An 18,090-nucleotide genomic window follows, 5' to 3' on the forward strand; every position below is an offset into this window, starting at 1 on the left:
ATTTCCACATACGCGGTACCTGATGCGCCCATAGTGCCGTTCCTAAACGCCTTCACTTGAGGATGACGGGTGTATGTTTTTTCCAGTTTGCCACATAACTGTGTCATGCTTAAAAATGCCTACCGCTAGAGAAGGTGAGAAACATGACACAACCCTGCTATTTCCAGCAAGGAAGTTAAACGTGAAAAAAATGAATCAATATGTATTTTTAGGCTGTAATTGGAGTTTTAAAGTAGCCCCTCTCCTGAATATGCAAACGCGGATGTAGTGTGCTGGCAACCTAGTACCAGCCACAACTTGTGTCAGAGCAACATTTTTCATGATTCAATGCAAAATTGATCTCTGACAGACAAGCAAGAAACAAAAACCCAGAATTTCAGACACAGGTACATTTTTGGCTATGCTTCTTCGACTATGAGGGGGGACAGAGACTTACAGATGAGCAGGGGAGGGACAAGACAGGATGAAAAGTATTCCCCCTCTTGCAGCGCTCTTCAAAATGCCTCACTGCAGCTTACAGTGCAGTGTTAGTCCTGTGCTCTTGTGGGAAACAGCCACACATGTTCAGCAAGACAGATGGGAAGTTTTTTGTTTACATTTCCAAGACTGAGGTAGAAAATACCCTTTCAAACATGTTGAGCAGCATTAGTTTCCCCACCTTGAACAGAATTGCATGAAGCATTACTTCTGATGCCCCAGACCACCACAAGAACTAAAAAAGGTGCTAGATTTAAACCTGAGGCTGTTCTGAGCAGTAGCAAACACATTCATGAAATATTTCTGTTTCAAGGAATGAACACCAGCCATGTCCCCCGGCCACCACAGAGAGCATGGAGGTCTAAAAGAAAAGGATCTGGGAGAGCTTCAGCCAGCAGCTGCAGCTCCTCGCACACATCACTGATGTTACCTTTTGGTAAGTGATAGGAACTTTGACCTTAAAACTCTTTTACAGAGAGGCAATATTTTAATATACAGATATGCTAATCATGGATGTGCGAGTAAAAAACCAGAACGGATCACACACATCAGCCCTGATCGATACAAGAGCTTTGCAGACACAGGAAGACCACAGAAAGGGTATGGCTTTACTGTACGTGCTCTTCTCTCTCTCTTTTTTTTTTTTTTTTTTTAAATAAACTTAGATTTGCCAGCAAAACCTTTAGCAGACCTGGGTGCAAAGGCAAAAGAAAACAAAAAGGGAAGAGATAGGCCTTTTTGTCACCTATATTGATCATCAATCCAGTAAACCTTTTACTGTCAAAAGCTGTCCAAGCACAATACTATCTCGAGTAAGACAGGCTTGCTATTCCAGAAAAGAGATTTCTAAGCACAGGCACGGCCTCCATCTCAGTTGTCTACATCCAAACCATAATGTGACACCTCAACAGACATTTGCATAATGGCATTGTCGTGACACTTGCACCTAGACAAACGCTTTTCTGTGTTGAACACTACATAGTGGATAACCTCTCCAGCCAAAGCAATGGCTGCCCGTTGCTTAAATAGTACAAGGGAGAAAAAGGAAGAAAAACAAGGGAAGCTGAAATGCTGTCTGCACGGGGCAGGAAAGAACCAGCAGGAGAAGCCCAGTTTCCTGCGCTGCAGCATGCCTCTTCCATTGGGCGACTCTACGCTCCTAGTCAGCGACTATATCTCTTAAGTGATGGAAGCACCAAAGATTTCAGGTGTTCCCATGCAGCAAATTTCACCATACTCAGCTTGAAAAGGAGGATGTTTTGCTGCTTGCTTCCAAACTCCATTTATGCAATCTGGCTTCAAGCTGGGTGCACAACGCTGAAGTATTGAACTAGTATTACTACACAAGAGCTAGTGAGGAACTTTGATGTTTTTTCCTTCAAGTATGCCTTCAACTTCTGATTCAGAAAAGAAAGGCCATTCAGCATTTGTCAGGGCATACACAGGGAAGATTTACACTTTAGAAACCTCAGCATAAAGGCAAAACACAGTGAAAAATTAGAAGCAAGCCCTGTTTATGTCTCTGCTCCGTAGTACAACCAACCAGAGGATGTCTGTAGCTTCTCATCAGGACTTAGATGACCTGGGGCACAATTCATGGTCCCACGGAGGCAAAACCTTGTACAGAAGGGCTCAAAAGGAGCTCTGAAAGCCCCATGTATCAGCAACGTGAGGATTTTCCTGGCAGGAGTACGATGAAGGGACAAGACTGTCCAAAAAAGCCTTCCTCACAAGCCTAAAGCAGACCTGGATGGGGCTGCAGTGGTGTCCTTGGGCTGAGTGCTGGGACTTTGGCTCTGCCCGACATCTAGTCCGCACTATGATCTATTCCAACCCTAAAGGGGATTGCAGCCCTCAGATCACGCAAGGGTCAGGCTCTACAAATCCATCCTACCCTCAAATTTTATTCCTGAACGTGTCACTAACCTGGTAGGAAACCATTAACCAAATCCCTGCACGCGTACCCTTCCTGTCACACCTCAGTTCCCCTAGCTGTAGGGTGAAAAAGAAAATATGGCCTACTTCATGGAACATTTTTAAGCCTTCTGATGAAAGCACAGTATTACCACCACAGAAGCAGACTTGGGTCCAAACTCTCAAAGATTTCCAAAATATTGCTCCTAATTTGCTGCTAGTGAAAGCCTTCAACTGCAGCAGACAGCAAGAAAGCACAGACTTGCCATTAACCAATACGAAACACGCATTGCTTGACATTCAGCAGTGTTTCCAGGCTCCCACGACACTGGAGAAGTACACCAGCCATAACCTGTCCGGTAAGGTATGAGCAGTTGAGATACAATCTGATGACAAGAGATCCCCTCACAGCTGGAAAGGGAGCACGAAATACGTCTCTCAATCGCATCACATCCCAATGAACATAGAAACAAGTAAAAGGTCTAAAGAGTACAGAGAGAACTAAAACAGAGGGGGGAAGAAAGTCTGTGTAAAGACTGGCAATGGGAAACAACCCAAGCTAGTTTGGACATGCAAGAATTATGGCCTGTTTCCCTTGGTGCCCAACCACACCGGAGGGAATGAGATGCATTTCTAGTTGCACAAAGAGTTCTCACAGTAACGTGTTACCACACCGGTTACAGCATTCTTGAGATAGATGAGGCTGTATGTCACTGACGTTATACTGATGTATAGGCTTTGTGCATTACTAATCATTCGGACACAAGAGCCCCGTGTATATTTTTGTTTTGCAAACTGTCCTGGCATCCTCTGCAAAAATTCTCCTTTCTCTACTCTAGAAGATTTTAAGAAAAGCGTTCAGGAAACAGAAACAGAATAGGGAAAGGCTCACCAGAAACACTGATGTGTTCGGGGAGGGGGGGGGGAGAAAAAAAAAAAAAAAACAAAACCACAAGATGGATCAAGATAGCCAAATACAAAGACGATTTTAATTAAATCATGTCTGTCTTATATTATCCATTTCAGCTCATTTAGTATCTCAAGAGTTTTATCTCAAAATAGTTAACAGCTCCGGAAGCCCCAACTTTCTCCCAGTTTTTTCTTTAATGCAATTATACTTTTGCTGTCACACTAGAAATATTAATAGCCTTTTCTGCGTGGGATAGAGAAGCTCTACAGCAGGACCAGACGACTTCGATCATATTGATGGCCTGCATGCTAATGGTTACATATAGCTTATCTGCCAATGTCATTTCCACTGAAACTAATGAAAATAGACAGCATCCCCTTCAATACCTCAAGCATGGAGCTCTATGGGGAAAAAGCTACCATTCACTTTAACGCACAAGTACTTTGTGAAGGACAAGTGAGAAAGCAGAAAAGCAAAGCTGTTATTCTATTGTATACTGCTCTGCAGGAAGACACAGAGGGACAAATTCTGCTTTTCGTTACTATAGCTTTGATCCAGAATTGATATAACCAAGTCAATGGAGCTAACCCAGATTTACAGGGGACCAACGGGTCAGAGCTCCACCCAACCCTGCAATCCTATATTTCTACCACTGTGGGGGATGTGTGTCCTTTATGCAATTCAAAAAGGTGCTGCTCTGGCACAGCAGACCTGACCCAGTGCTCACTAAAATCAACTGAAAAGCGACCATTGACTCCTCCAGTCAATCATGCAGACCTCATGCAATCAATCCAACACACTCAAACTCATCAATGCACTCCTTTCAGAAAAAGTCATAAAATCTTACGGCTTGCCCAAAACAAAACCCCAAACCCAACAGCAGGCAGCCACGTTCATCCCATTTGAGCTTCCCTAAACTTGCCATAAAGGACCACCAAGTCTGGTTTGGGAAGAGGAGGAGGAAGGTGGAGAGGCAGAGATCAGCAGTCATGGTCCACGGGATTGCCAGGGTGAAGACAGCAGGACCTCTGTGTGACATCCAGCTGACTGACCTTGCAGCAATTGCTAAACCAAGAGAGTGGGACACAGCAATGCCTGGGACGCAGAGTACGTGTGTCAGTAGCCACTCTGATTCTCCGGCGTATTTGTCCCACTCGATTAGCAGTTACGTCAACTTCGTCATTACGTGCACACATACACACACTTAACTCCAAAGATAAAGCGCTTATCCCCATCTGGAAACTCAAATATATTTTAGAACTTAATCAAGGCCAAAATATATAATCAAGGCAGGCTTTATCATATTTATGACCCCCCAGCTGACACATTTTATTAATCACCAAGTGTTTAAAAAGTGTTAGTTCCCTCCCCCTCAGTTACTATAAATTCTCCACTCTCACACCCAACACAAGCTGTAAAGCTACAGATTACTAGAAGGACTTGTTCAGCTCCTGGTACTCACCATTGTGGGTGCAGAATGTGCTATTCTGTGTCAGGTCACCTCAGATAATACAGACATTTTTGTTCTGTCAGCATACCAATCAACTTTAAAGCACAATAATGCAAATAGTCTTTAAAAGGATTTTAACTACCTCAAGCTCTTTGTTTTAAGATGAGGTATTACAGCAGAGATCATCCGTGGGATCCAATTATAACCACCTTATTAATTCTATGTCTACCTTCCCTAATCCAAAAATCCCTACAAGTTATCCATTTGAAACTTTTTGACCCCATTATATAATCATTAATCAGCCAAAAAAGCATGAAAACTAATAGCTACAGAGTATGTCATTTGTTAACTGACTTCAAAAGGCATTATTGAGGGTCCTGAAACCCATCTTTTTACTGTTTACAACATATCTTGAATTGTCAGAATGTCTTAAAAATGAATAGTGTTGGCTTTAAAAAATGAAACAAAGTAGGGGAAAAAAAAACCCACAGTTCTCAGTTTTTTACGTAGTTTAGCCTTTCAGAAGTGGATTGAAACCCAACAAAGCTTTTTATTGCTTGTGGATTATTATGTGTGGACTCTGCAATTAAAAGCCATCATCTTCCACCACCCAGCCAAGTAACAAAAAAAAAAAAGACACAATCTTTCTATTAAGATTACTAAGGATGGCATCTTTTAGCTCAAGACAACGTTCGAAGCAGCAGTTCCTTTGCAGACCAAGCCCAGCTGAGAACCATACCCTCCTCTTTCACCTACTAGAGAAGAGACCATTGGGGGGCCAGATCCTGTAAAACCAAATGCAGATCACTTTACTCACATCCTTCAAATTAAGGCTACTTCTCATTGTAAAATTAAGAGCAGAGAACATTTACAGGATGTGATCATTTCACACCTGTTTTCCCATGGTGTGGTCCACCTACCTTCATGCCATTTGTGGGATAGAGTTACCATCTCCCAAACCCCTGGAATCACAGTGCCGTGAGAAATTCTGCTCAATTGCATTGTTTGTATTTTCCATTTCCCCCAGCACCTTCTTTTAAGTTTTTTCATAGGAGTGTGAAGCCATTGCAGCAGTGATTGATAGTAACGGCTGCAAAGTCATCCTTCAGTGTCTACAGCCTGGCACCAACAAGACGAAGGCTACCTTGAAGAGGTATGCTTACTGTTTAAGCTGATAAAATAGCTTAAAAATTCCTGCTTTTCTGCAGCCTAGAAAAAGGTCATAAAATCATTACTTCTCTCAAGCTGGATACTTCCAAACATTGCATAAATTGAGAGTAACAGAAATGAGAAACCACACTGACTATACGTTTCAATTAGTAAAATAACAAAGGCACCTACGTGGAGCCCTTGGCACTTCTGGGATTTCTTTTAATAACAAAGACCTTCATATTCCTTGCAGCAGCCTTGTTAGGAGAAAAGGGTTTGCACTTCAGGAATCAATGCATTTGGACTACCTGGGCCACCAACTACAGGTTTTGTAGGGAGAGAGAGGACGGGTGGCTGCACGTGCTCATGCACACACGTTTGTGTGTGCAGCCCTCTTTTTCTAAGTCAGCATTTTGTAAGTGCTTATGCTCAGCTTTTTTAATCCAGAGATTCAAATTTGTCAGGAAGAAAAAAAAAATGAAATATTAAGTTTCCAAATCTAGCCTCAATGTCAGTCAGTCCACTCTAACGACATCTTACTCCGAAGTTTCCAGTGGCAGCCATCTAATTTTATTTCTTTTAAATAACATCCCCTTCCGGTGCTTACAAGTTAAATGCTAATGCCTCATTCAGGACCGCGTTTCTAATGGGTAAAATTAATACAACCAAAAGCAAAGCCGTCATTTACTTTCATTGCCAACATTGGGCAAGGTATAAAAAACAACCCAAAAGAGCATGTTAGTTTAAACTGGATATTTAAATACGCAATGCATAAGACAGGGAAATTTCTTTAATACAGGGAAACCTCCCTGACTCGCATGGATGCAAAGTTTGCTTGCTGCAAATTAACAAATGCTTGTGCTGCACCTACTTATACTACGCTGTTTAGTCAAAGTCCTGTTAGCACGTCACAGAAACGAGGATCCTGTCATCTGCTCTGGCTCGCCAAGACTCACCAGCACAAAGCTTTTCAGCCCTCTTTAAGTTCATAGCATGGAACAGGTAAAACAAGCCAGCTCCCACTGGCACATCCGCAATTCCCATGTCCTCTGCGAGGGGCTCTCCACCAGCCCTCCGGGACCGAACAAGGCATCATCACAGAAGGGGCAGAGCAGAGGATGTACGCTGCCACGGGATGGTCACCTCCCTCCATGCGCTTACTCCTTATACGTAAATGCACGTTATTTGTGCGCTGGCTGCCTTTCATTAAGTACTTCCTAGTGATGCTACAGCTGGTGTGACAAGCCAAGAGGACAGTGGGGACAGAGCTGAAAACCTACAACATCAGTTTGACAGGAGGGAATGGATCTACTCCAGACAATCTCACCAACAACTAACTCCTATGAAGGAGTATGTGGAGAGGGCAAGCTGACAAACCGCATTTATCGATCTGGCATTAAATGAAAAATGGGGGATAACATTATGCAAGAGAAGGGACATGGAATCCAAGCATATATGCGGTAGAATTTTGATTTGCTCATGAAACCTTTGTTTCAGGTGCCAAGCAATTACATGAAAGGGGAACACTCTGCATCCTCCACTGATTACATTCACAAAATTGGAATCCAAGAAAATCCCCCTGTCTGGAGGCGTGAGCCAGAGATAATTAGGAACTGAATTCTCTTGTTGGTTCACTGTAGTCTCTGGTGGTCTCATCTTCTAGTTAGAGCATGAGGCTTGTGGCAGAAACACCACTTTGTCACATGCAAGTATTCTGCCCACAACAAAAGGACGCTATCTATAACAGATACTGAAATAGAAATAAGGAGGAATTAACCAAGCTCTACAGTTTGAATTGCGACTGTAAGGACAAATACCTACCTCGTCCGCAAAGATCTTATGTGAATGGGCTCCACAGGGAACAGGAACATCCAGCAAAACACAGATGTGCTTTGAAACGTTATCCTGGTAATATAGTAGGTGGTTGCTCAATCTAAATGACCCACCTCAGACATCTCTTCATCTTTATCCCAGACATGCCAGGTCTACACAGATACAAAATTCCTGAACCTAATTTTATTTCCTCAATGTGAAGGAGAAAAAATCCTGCTCTTTTTATTGCTTTGAACCAGTCCCTTCACCCACACATCCACATTTGATTTCACATACACTGACACTTTGACAAGTCACACGTAGAACTCAAACGTTGCCTTGAACAACACTAACAGTCTGCAAGAAAAACCATCAGATTCAAACCCTTGCGTCCCCCAACCCTGTCCTTAACTCCCTCAGGATCACCTCAGAGTTGATCCATAATACATATGCATCAGCCCAAAAGGCTCGAAAGGAAAAAAAAAAAAAAAAATGTGCTGAAATGACATTCACACAAGGACAACTGCAGCAGCTTTGTCAGGCTGGATTTGATACAGTACGTCTGGCAACAGAGTCAAACAAAATACAGTAGTGCTGGCTTTGGGAAAAGTAACATGGATCTAATTTCTTCCAATTCTCTGAACCACTTTTAGAATGAGTTACATGGTACAGTACAAGATAGACTATCTGTCGCTTCTGAAACGTAATGGAAACAATTTAAGAATTCAGAAATATACTCACCCTATACAGAGATAAAATTGACATACTAGTTGCACTCAATCAACTGTATCAACTTGTTCATAAAAAGCACTGGGCATTTCTGCTCTATATGTTTATTTCTAAAGGAAAAAGAAGGTTTCCATTCACACTGAGTTTGCCTCTGAAAAAGCTAGACTTTAGCCAAGTCATGACACTTACATCTGTGAATACAGAGCGTTAATGCTATGGAAGCACACAGTTTCCCAACAGTGAGTCATAGTAACAAAAAAAATTAAAAGCATATAAAAAGTCTACCTTGTAGAAATGGTAACTGTGCAGCAATAAGCATTCCGATAAATTAAAATTTATTAAGACATTACTGTTGACAATGCCAGGTAATTTTTGCTTGAATACACTCAGAAACTGAGATTTTTATTTCTTAAGGTCAACAAGCAGCTGTTACAAAAAGCTACACTCATATGTCCTGAGACAGAAAAAGATGCCCTGCCACTAAGTTTAATATTCACTAACTACGAAGACTTGCAGAAGATTCAAAGAGCAGTTTCACTCTCAACTTAGAGCAGTTCCAGGCTACCAGCACCTCTGAGAAGAGGGACCAGTGTAAGTTTGCTCACACTGATGATGCAGTCCCAAGGAAATCAGTGAAAAGCTTATAAGGACACCAACAAAAGGATATAGCACGGCCCCCTCGCAGGCACACAGTGGGGTTTCTGCCTGCGACCGGGGGATGGATTTCATTGCATGCAATTAAATGAGGGCCAGATTCTTGTGGCTGTCAAATGAACTCCGTTTCTCAGTATCCCAAACAGAATAATTTAAAACCGGTATGCGGAGTCCATCAAAGGAATGCCACACACTCACTGCTTTGCAGAGCTCATTCCCCTTTATAAGCAAGGGAGAAAGCAAGGATCAATTGCAAGATGGGAAACTGCTGCATTGATTTTCAAACAGAATCTTCCATCAAAACCAATGGTGAGCTTGTCTTCAGACATAAGGAAAAAAAGTCTTATGTGATCTGAGTTGTTCTGACATTTGAGCAAAGGTAGACATCAGCCTTCTGTAAGAAACAAACAGCTATCAGTCATACAGCGCTGCACGCGTAACTGAGAAGATCATGGACAGGAGGCAAGTCTGAGGATCTAACCTTTGTTAGCATTCATAGGAGAACAGCAGAAGTCTAAAACACGAGATGAAAAACAGAGCAAAACTGGTCTGGTCTGCAGTGCGGGCGGGTGTGAATAATATCAGGTTTAGAATAAGTTAGTTTCATAAACCTGCCTCAGGTAAGATAAAGACAGTATTAATTATTCTACCTTCATGTGGAATTTCTCATCTTGAAGGATTCCAGCCCACCGCCAGCCTGACCCGCGCCTGGCAGAGCAGCTCCTGCCTGTGCTTACTGACACACAGTCGCCCCGCTCACCGCAGCTGGGATGTCTACAGAAGAAAGCAAACACATCTGGGAAAGGGTAGGCAGGCCAAGGACGAGCGAGCAAACCGATTTCGCAGGGAAGGCAGCAGATACAACTACGACGGGCTGTCATATAAAGCCCCGAGACCGACCCATTGTACGCAGACAGAAGACGCAGGAGCACGGAGCAATAATCAGGTTGCACTCAGTTACGCAGGTAGCACGTGGCAGGAGAGTGAAGGGAGGGAAATATTCTGAGCAAAGAGATGGGGAAATCTCCATCCAGCTATCGCAGACACCGCCCAGTGGGTTTTTTTTTCTTTTCAGAAAAAGCTAGACAAGCAACAGGAAAACACACCAAAATCCCTACTGCCATTTCCTCCCTCAGGAATAAACAGTCCCCCAAACACACAGATTAAGCCACAAGAGCCAGGATCATCTCCAAAGTTTTCCTTACAGTGCTCCTGAGAACTGGAGAGCAGCACCGTTCACTTTCCCACACCAACAACTGGTGGGGGAACCTAATTAGGGAGGGAGGGTTCCCCAGCACATAGGCAATCTCTGCCAAAATTCAGACAATGCAAAGACATGTTGACCAGACAGCACACTTACCACCGGCTTCCCGACAAAGAACAGGTATGGTGCCAAAAAGAACAAGGAGTAAAAAGCACCTGATCTTCCAGTGTGCTGATATCTGAGATACAGCACCAAGGGTCACACCATCAGATCCTTTTGCAAAGATAAGGCTCAGCTCACCCTCCCTGTGTCAGACTTTTTGTTAAGGGTTTTTTTTGTTTGTTTGTTTTTAAGAAAGGCATCTGTTAACTATGTCAATTTCCTATTTATGGGTCCCAAAGGAAAAAGAAAAACAAACTGTCAGTAGAAATTTGGTTTTCTAATGTTTCCAGCAAGAGATCCGTGTTCAGACCTCCTAAAATGAAAAACGCCCATCTGACAGACAAGTTGTCTTATCCCCGAGGCAGGTTGAACTCATCATTTGGTGGCCTTCTAGCATCTTTCACCTTATCCGTCTCACACCTAAAATTGTTTAGAAAGCTCTGTAAGCAGAGAACAGTCTCCTAAAAATCACCAAGAGAACTTGGGGGGGGTGAAGAAATTGCCAGATTTTGAGCAAGGAGCCACTGCTTCTTGCGGAGAACTTAACTGAAACCCTTGTTTTCCATCCAAAAGGTTTGGGTGGGAATTTTTCAGCTAATTCTGATTGCCAAGTGCCTATCTTAGAGAGCACAGTAAGCTACAAACAACAGTGACAGGTGGGAAGCCAAGGTATGAGGTGCTCCCTCCAGTAGCCATCCTAAGACGCATATTCCAGCGGAAACCAAGCTAAAATTTAGAACACCTTCCACAACAAAAAAAAGGGTATTGGCCAAGATTTTGAAAGTTCTTAATACCTCCAGTCCCATCTCACCTGACACGTGCTCTGCCCAGGGTTCGGCTCCAGGGAAGTCATACAAACATCAAGTATCTTAAAACAAAGATACGATGCCTCTAAGTGATCTGCTACCTGATGTATATCACACTGGCAGGTCTACTACCTCCCTCTCTCCCAACTCTTCAAGAACTCCACATTCATCTAACACTTGCACCACCAAGATGGAAACGCATACAATCACATCATAGATACCTGGTGAAAATAGCCGTTCGAGCCTTACAAACCGCATATAAGCCAAATGACCACACTCTATATGGGTCCAGATCAGAGTCAGGCAGACTTCTAAGCAGTTTCCACTATAGAAACAGCCCATGAAAAAAGCAGAATCACTTACGATCAAAAAGGCACAATCAAGATGGAAAGGTTGTGATTGCATTTATTTCCAGATCTACTTCGCTCACGCTAACAACCTAAATATGTGTCAAACGGAAAATGGGTGCAGATTATCCTCCTGGTGATTTCACAGCATCACATCCTCTACTCAAGAGTTTATGGTAAATCCTTTGAATTGTACTAAAATCTCAACCTATTTATAGCTTTACAATAGCATGAACATAAAGCCATAATCTTCAGCAGTTAGCTATAGAGCATATTGAGAATTCTTGAAAGGTGATTTTTCTACATTCAAAAATTCACAGAAGAATATTTAATTTAATCTCTCACCTACGGCACACTGAGTTTGTGTTCCAGCAGTATAATTCATTTGAAACAAGGGGAAATAATAACTCTCGGCCAAATTTTCTGAATGTGTGTGCAAACTATGTTACCTGTGGAATGCAACCAATGGAAAATATCCTACTTTTATTAAATTGGTGAAGCTGTGTTATAACCAACAACTCTGTACGGTGCCTCAAAGCCCCGAAATAAAGCCTTCCCCAGGTCTGCTGAGGGCCAAGCACTCCTAGTGAAACCAGTAAGCACAGAGCAGATGCAGCAGGAAAGAAAAAATATGCTAATATTTCTAAGGAGTTGGCAGGTATTAACACAGATGGGCACCATACAAGAACACATTCATCAAGGAAATGATACCAACTTTGGAGGAGCAGACAGCTGATAGAAAACCACCAAACGGGACTTGGCTTCACCACGGAACAGCAGATCTACCGATTCCTAATCCTATCAGTGCGCTAAGCCTCTACCTTTTGACTCCCAAAAGTTTAAGGAAAAATCTTTTGTAATCGACTGTTGGTAGCCACAAGCAGGGAAGGAAAGAGTCAAACCGAGTATGTCATTTTTTTCTTTTTACCAAGCTGCAATTCCCTTGTTTGCTACAACTACGCCTGCAGCCACGACACTGACACTCAAGAGCTGGTAGGAGAGATTTACAGGTACGGTGAGAAGATTCGGCAGCCGCGAAGCGTGGCCGCTCCACCAGCCGCAGCTGTGGGTCTGCTAAGAGGTATCACCCCCTCTTTCCTACAAGCCTCGCTCCTCTGCTCAGCTGTCACATCCCTCCAAAAAAGACACCGCAAGTGCAATTTCCACCTCATTTCTCAGGCAGGAAGGGGGGGGGAAGTGAGACAGACGGATCAAAATTATAATTTTTTTTTTTTTTTTTTTTTGCTATGCTGAATCAAATTCGCAGCACAGAGCAGTCTCGCTGCAACCCACGGGGGATCCGTGGGCCACAGCAGACACCGCGTGAAGTTTCCGCGGCCCAATCCCACCTTCAGTAGCCGCCCTACGGAGTCCCTACGGTCTACGGGAGTGACTTCTACGGCACTGACTTCCACGGGAGCCCCCCCCCAGCACCGCTCCACCCCCGGTGCCCACCGCGCTCTCACACTGCAGAGTTCAGGTCGCGTTCGGCAGAGGAGAGTTTGGATGAGGGATGTTTATGCCCCCCCCCCCCACACACACACACACACACCGCCCGGCTCTCTGCGAACGTCCGTGCCCCGCCGGCAGCACCCCCAGGAGCCCCTCAGTCCCCCCCCCATAAACAGCCGGGGTACGGCGGGGCCGCGTAAAAGCTTCCCCCACCGCGGGGAGGGACGGTCCGCACCCCGCAGCCGCCGCTCCGGCCAACTCGGAAGAGCCGGCGCGAAGTTGCCCGCCGGCGGCGGCGGTGCCCCTGGGCCGGCCGCGGTGTCCCCGACACCTCCAAAAAAAACGAGAAGCAGAGAAGCCGAGAGCCCGCAGCCCCCGACGGCGGCAGACGGGTGCGGGAGGGGGGTGAGGCCGGGACGGGGGTCACCCTCCCGGCGGGGACGGACCCGCGGGGGCCGGGCGGATCCCGGCGCCGCTCTCCGCCGCGGCGGGCTCACCGGCCGGTGCCGTCCCCCTTCCCCCAAACGCAGGATACAGGAGAGAAAATAATAAAATTTAAAACCAAAACAACTTTCCTCCCTCCCGCGGGAAGTTTCCTGCGGGGGGACGAGGCGACCTTCCCGCGGCAGCCCCGGGCGGTGGCCGGGACGGGGCTGCCGACCGGGCTGCGGTGCGCTGCGCCCGCTGCCGCCGAGCCCCGCGCCTGCCGCAGCGGCGCCGGGAGGCGAGAGCCGGGGCCGGCGGCAGCCGCCGAGGGCTGCCGGGGCGCCCACCACCTGCGCCGCCGGCGGGGAGCGGGGCCGGCGCGCAGCCGGGCGCTGCCTTCCGCGGTGTCGATGCCGATGCGGTCGCGGTTGCGGTGCCGGTGCGGTTGCGGTGCCGGTGCCCTACCTGGGTGCAACATACTTTGGAAATAGAAGATGACGAGGATGAAGGAGCCCACGGAAGTGACCAGGACCATCCTGCACACCCGGTTCATCCTCATTACTTCCAGCACCGCCGGCTTCATGGCGTTGCCCGGCGGCGCAGAGAGGGGGCGGCAGGGCGCGCACGGTTAGCGCTTTGAGAGCCGCTCCGCTCCCGCGGCGCTCCGAGGTGCCGGGGAGGAGCCGCCGCCGCCGCGCCGGAGGATGCCCGGGCGCCCGCGCCCCGCACCGGCGGGCGCTAATGCCTGCGCTGGGCGTGACCACGCCGCGCGCCAGGCGGAGGGGCGCTCTGCGCGGCGCGGGGGGGAGGCGGGCCAGGCGGGGAGCCGGGGCGGAGCGCGCCCCCCCCCCTCGCCAAGGGGAGAGATGGTCCCGCCCGGCGGCGGCGGCGGCGGCGGCAGCGGCGGGCGGGGACGCGCCGGGCTGCCTCGAGGGGCCGCCGCCGCGGGGCGCGCTCTGCCAGGGGCGGGGCGGGGCGGGCGCGTGCGGGCGTCGCGAGGACCGTTGCCGACTCTGAGGGAGGGGGCGGTGGCGGGGACTCCCTCGGGCCCCGCCCGCCCTCGCTAAGCGGCGGCGGCGGCTGTTGTCGTCGCGGCCGCTCTGGCGGTGAACTTGACCACCTCTGGGTCACTCTCGCCCTCCACAGGGGATGTGGGTCCGCCAGTGGGGAGCGGGCCGCCCCCCCCATCCCCGGCTCGCCGTCGCCCCGCGCGAAGGCGGCTTTTGCCCCGCGCCGCGTTTCTGGAGAGAAATTCTCCCACTTCTCCCCCCGCCGTGTGTGGGGTGAGGGGGGGGGGGTGTTGCCTGTCGCTCTGGTAATCCCAAATGCCTTCTTCAAGGTCTTCTCTCGCCTTAGAACTCGGAGAGACATCGCCTCAGAGCCACTCCTGGTGCTGGTTTCTTCGGCGGTGCGCTGTCCCGGCCGGCAGCCGTTAATATTTACAACCGGTGTAAACACCGACTTCCAGCAGCACTGAATCGTCCCTGGCGCACGCAGTGGCAGCTGGCATGCCAGAAATGAAAGGGTTTGGGGTGGGTTGGGTTTTTGTTGTTGTTATTTTTATTTTTAAGTTTTCCGAATTAACCGACCGATGGCTTCATTTGTCTGTGGGAAACAAAAGGTTCTTCCTGCCCCGAAGACAGGAGCCGGTACGTGGGAGGAATGCCGAGGGGCTCAGCGCCACGGAACAAAAGGGACATGTGCCTCGTCCACGCGTGCTCCGGGGCCCGGGACGCGGGGGGCTTCTGGAGAGCCGGGGCCGCCTCAGCAGCGGCGGGTCGGCCAAGTCCCCAACTGGGTTTGTGACATTACCCGCGCAGGAGAGGTCCCGGACTGGGACTATCCACTCGCTCAGAGCCAGACGGGTGTTGAAAAGTACATTGGTGAATGAAATCAGCTCTTAGCAATATACCATTCATCCTCGCACTGCGTTAACTGTTCTCTTTGTCCTGATGCACCCAAACACCGGTTTGATATTACTTTTCTTTTCGCTAAAGTGAAAATCATTTTGCCGATACCATCTTCATGTGTAAAAGGATTTTTTTCCCTTCAGATTTCTGTCAGTTCTTCTGATGTGGTTGGGGGCAGGGGTCTTTAAAATGAAAATAGCCCCGAACAGACCCAGCCCAAAGCTAGGAAGCAAGTGGGGTAAAATAAATCTTAAGCAGAAAAAAAACCCTCCACCCCACCCCCAAAAAACCCCAACAAACCCAAAAGGTATGAGTATTCCTCCCTGGGTAATTGTGACAGAAACATGTAAAGTCATCAGGGTTTTCCATTCCGACTTTCCAAAAGCCAATTAAAAGGATTTTACCTCAAGGATAAACCAATAATGAGGTAGACATTTTTAACAGAGTAGATTATTTAGGCTTGACCTAGAGTTCCTTTTATTAGGAATAATTTCCATTGTTCGTTAAGGTTTTACACAATACTAATTTTTCTTACTTTCTGTAGATTTTTTTCCCAGGCTTTTTTTAGCAGTTTTGATATGCAGTGACCATTTTCTACTCTTCCTAATGTAAAGGAAACTTTAAATTTATTTTTCTGTTCTAAATCCAAACCTCAAATGTAACACAAAAGTGTTCTATCAAAAACACTAGATAAAGAGAAGTACTAATATGTAATGCATCAAAGTGGCAAATCTTTAAGTCAGTCAACAAAAGTCAACCAGAAGCACAGCCTGGCATTTCAGCATCCATCCATCAATACATATGCTGCAGCACAATAGCAACTGCAGTATTTTAACAGCAAGAACTGGACTGTATCCAGGAATGTGGATCAGACACCAAGGGATGAGGGCAAAATCCTAGAACTCAATACTCAAGACAAGTAACAAGAGAAAGGCTTTCTGCTGCTAGAGAAGGTGGTCAGTTGCTCAGTGTGGCTTAACAATAGTTACTCTTTTTTTCTTAGCATCATCCTCTGATGGAAAGATGGAGCATTTTAAAGCAGCAGGAAGAAAATCACCAGCTGTGTTGCCATTTACTACTAAAAGAACAATGTAAAGCAATACCTTCATTACAGACATTGGCGATTACAAACTTAACATCCACCTGCATGCTTGCAGCATTTTGGCAAATTTCAAACTATGACAACCTTTCTAATGTCTGGTGAGTTAGGACAATGAAATGCAGCAGCCTATTTTTTAGAGACTGAGACAGCTGTGCTTTGGTGTACCTGCAGAAAAGAGCATAATCGAGGGAACAAGGAAACGCAGTTGTCTTTCCAGACGGGTGCCAAGTTATAGAATAGGTAGACACGCAGCTCAGGCACTTCTTCTAAAGCATACTTCTGAGAGGAAGCTTCAGCAGCTGCAGAGCAGTAGGGAGTCCGGATAGTACTGTAGGTGTGATCACCTACCATTCCCATGATAATAACCAGTGTTCAGCATCTCTGAATAAAAATAGTGTCGTCATCCAAGAGGCTTCTGGAAAGAAAGACTTAAGAGATTAAGAACCAGATGCCGGGGACATCAAAAGAAGTCAAGACAGTGTTTTGTAAGTTATTTTGTATAACAAAAAAAAGCTTTACAGAAACAAACTAACAAAACCACCCACATCACTATTTATTGATAAAGCTCTAAAAATAGCAAAACTGCAGTTGAACCACACACACAGAAATACAGTGTGTAGTAAACTCAGAGTGTAATTTATCAAAAAATGGCAAACAGGCTAATATTGAAGACCATGTTGAAATGTGAAACAGAAAACTATTAGAAAATAGAGGTATCTGTAAGAAACACAGAGGTGTCTGTGCAGCTTCTCATCTGTAATGAAAGAATCTCAGAAAAAGTTACTTGGTTTTATACTGATTAGCTTCATCTTAAAAACAGAAGGTGAAATTTTTAGAGGATGTCTTCAAGAGGGGGGCAACTAATATTACTGAGGGCATACACACAAGCTTTTAGGCATGTAAGCCACCTTCAGATCTGAAACAGAAACAGCAAATTTCAGAGTCCCTGTCTTTCTGTCTATCCTTAGGCCGTCATGACTCCAGTCCCATCACGACTGTTACCACCATACGGTGAAGCAGTCCAGTTACATAGATCAGAAAATCTTCTGGACATCTCTCTGGCTATATTCAGTGAGGATAGTTGTTAACTTCCTCTGCCTAAAACAACCATACCATAAAGAGACCAGGTCTTGTTTTTTGTCGCCCAAGGAAACAGCACATTGCTTTAATGATTCCAGCCAGTCAGCGGCCCTTTCATTTGACCAGCTGCCCTAAACTGTGCTGTCTGAAGGTAGGAAGTCAAACAAAAAAAGACCCATGTTAATGTTCAGGCACCCTCTATCTCATACCTTGTGGGGCCCCGTAGTGCAACCTACAGCTGCCTATCAGTCAAAATGTGTTTAGCAATGTTATTCTATTAATATATGATAACAGTATTTTCAGATACTGATTCTGATCCCATTAAAAAAAGTCACTGAGAACCTCCCTGCCCCAGCTGATTTCAGTGGAAGTAGGACAAAGCTCATTTACCCACACAGATTTTTCAGTCAGCAGTTCACTGTATGCGTGAATAAAAGGCCACCCACCTCCAGGAAGCTGACACCATAAAAAATTGAAAGACAAACCTTTCTGGAGCTAAGCAGATG

General features: G+C 46.2%; 1 protein-coding gene across 2 annotated transcripts in view; it reads right to left on the reverse strand.

The window, feature by feature from the left end:
* CHST11 (carbohydrate sulfotransferase 11) overlaps positions 1-14,075 on the reverse strand; it is a gene marked incomplete at both ends in the record, with an annotated part of 172,554 nt that extends 158,479 nt beyond the window's left edge. Inside the window, one exon of one of the 2 annotated variants that reach the window (XM_082497297.1) lies at positions 13,973-14,075. In XM_082497297.1, coding sequence (XP_082353423.1) covers positions 13,973-14,075 — 103 coding nt within the window. Of the gene's footprint in view, positions 1-13,957 lie in introns of both variants that reach the window. The other variant, XM_082497296.1, reaches the window with a different exon arrangement.
* Positions 14,076-18,090: the final 4,015 nt, after the last annotated feature.

This window comes from Vanellus vanellus (genome assembly GCF_965231255.1).
Source record: "Vanellus vanellus genome assembly, chromosome: 1".
NCBI classification, from domain to species: domain Eukaryota; kingdom Metazoa; phylum Chordata; class Aves; order Charadriiformes; family Charadriidae; genus Vanellus; species Vanellus vanellus.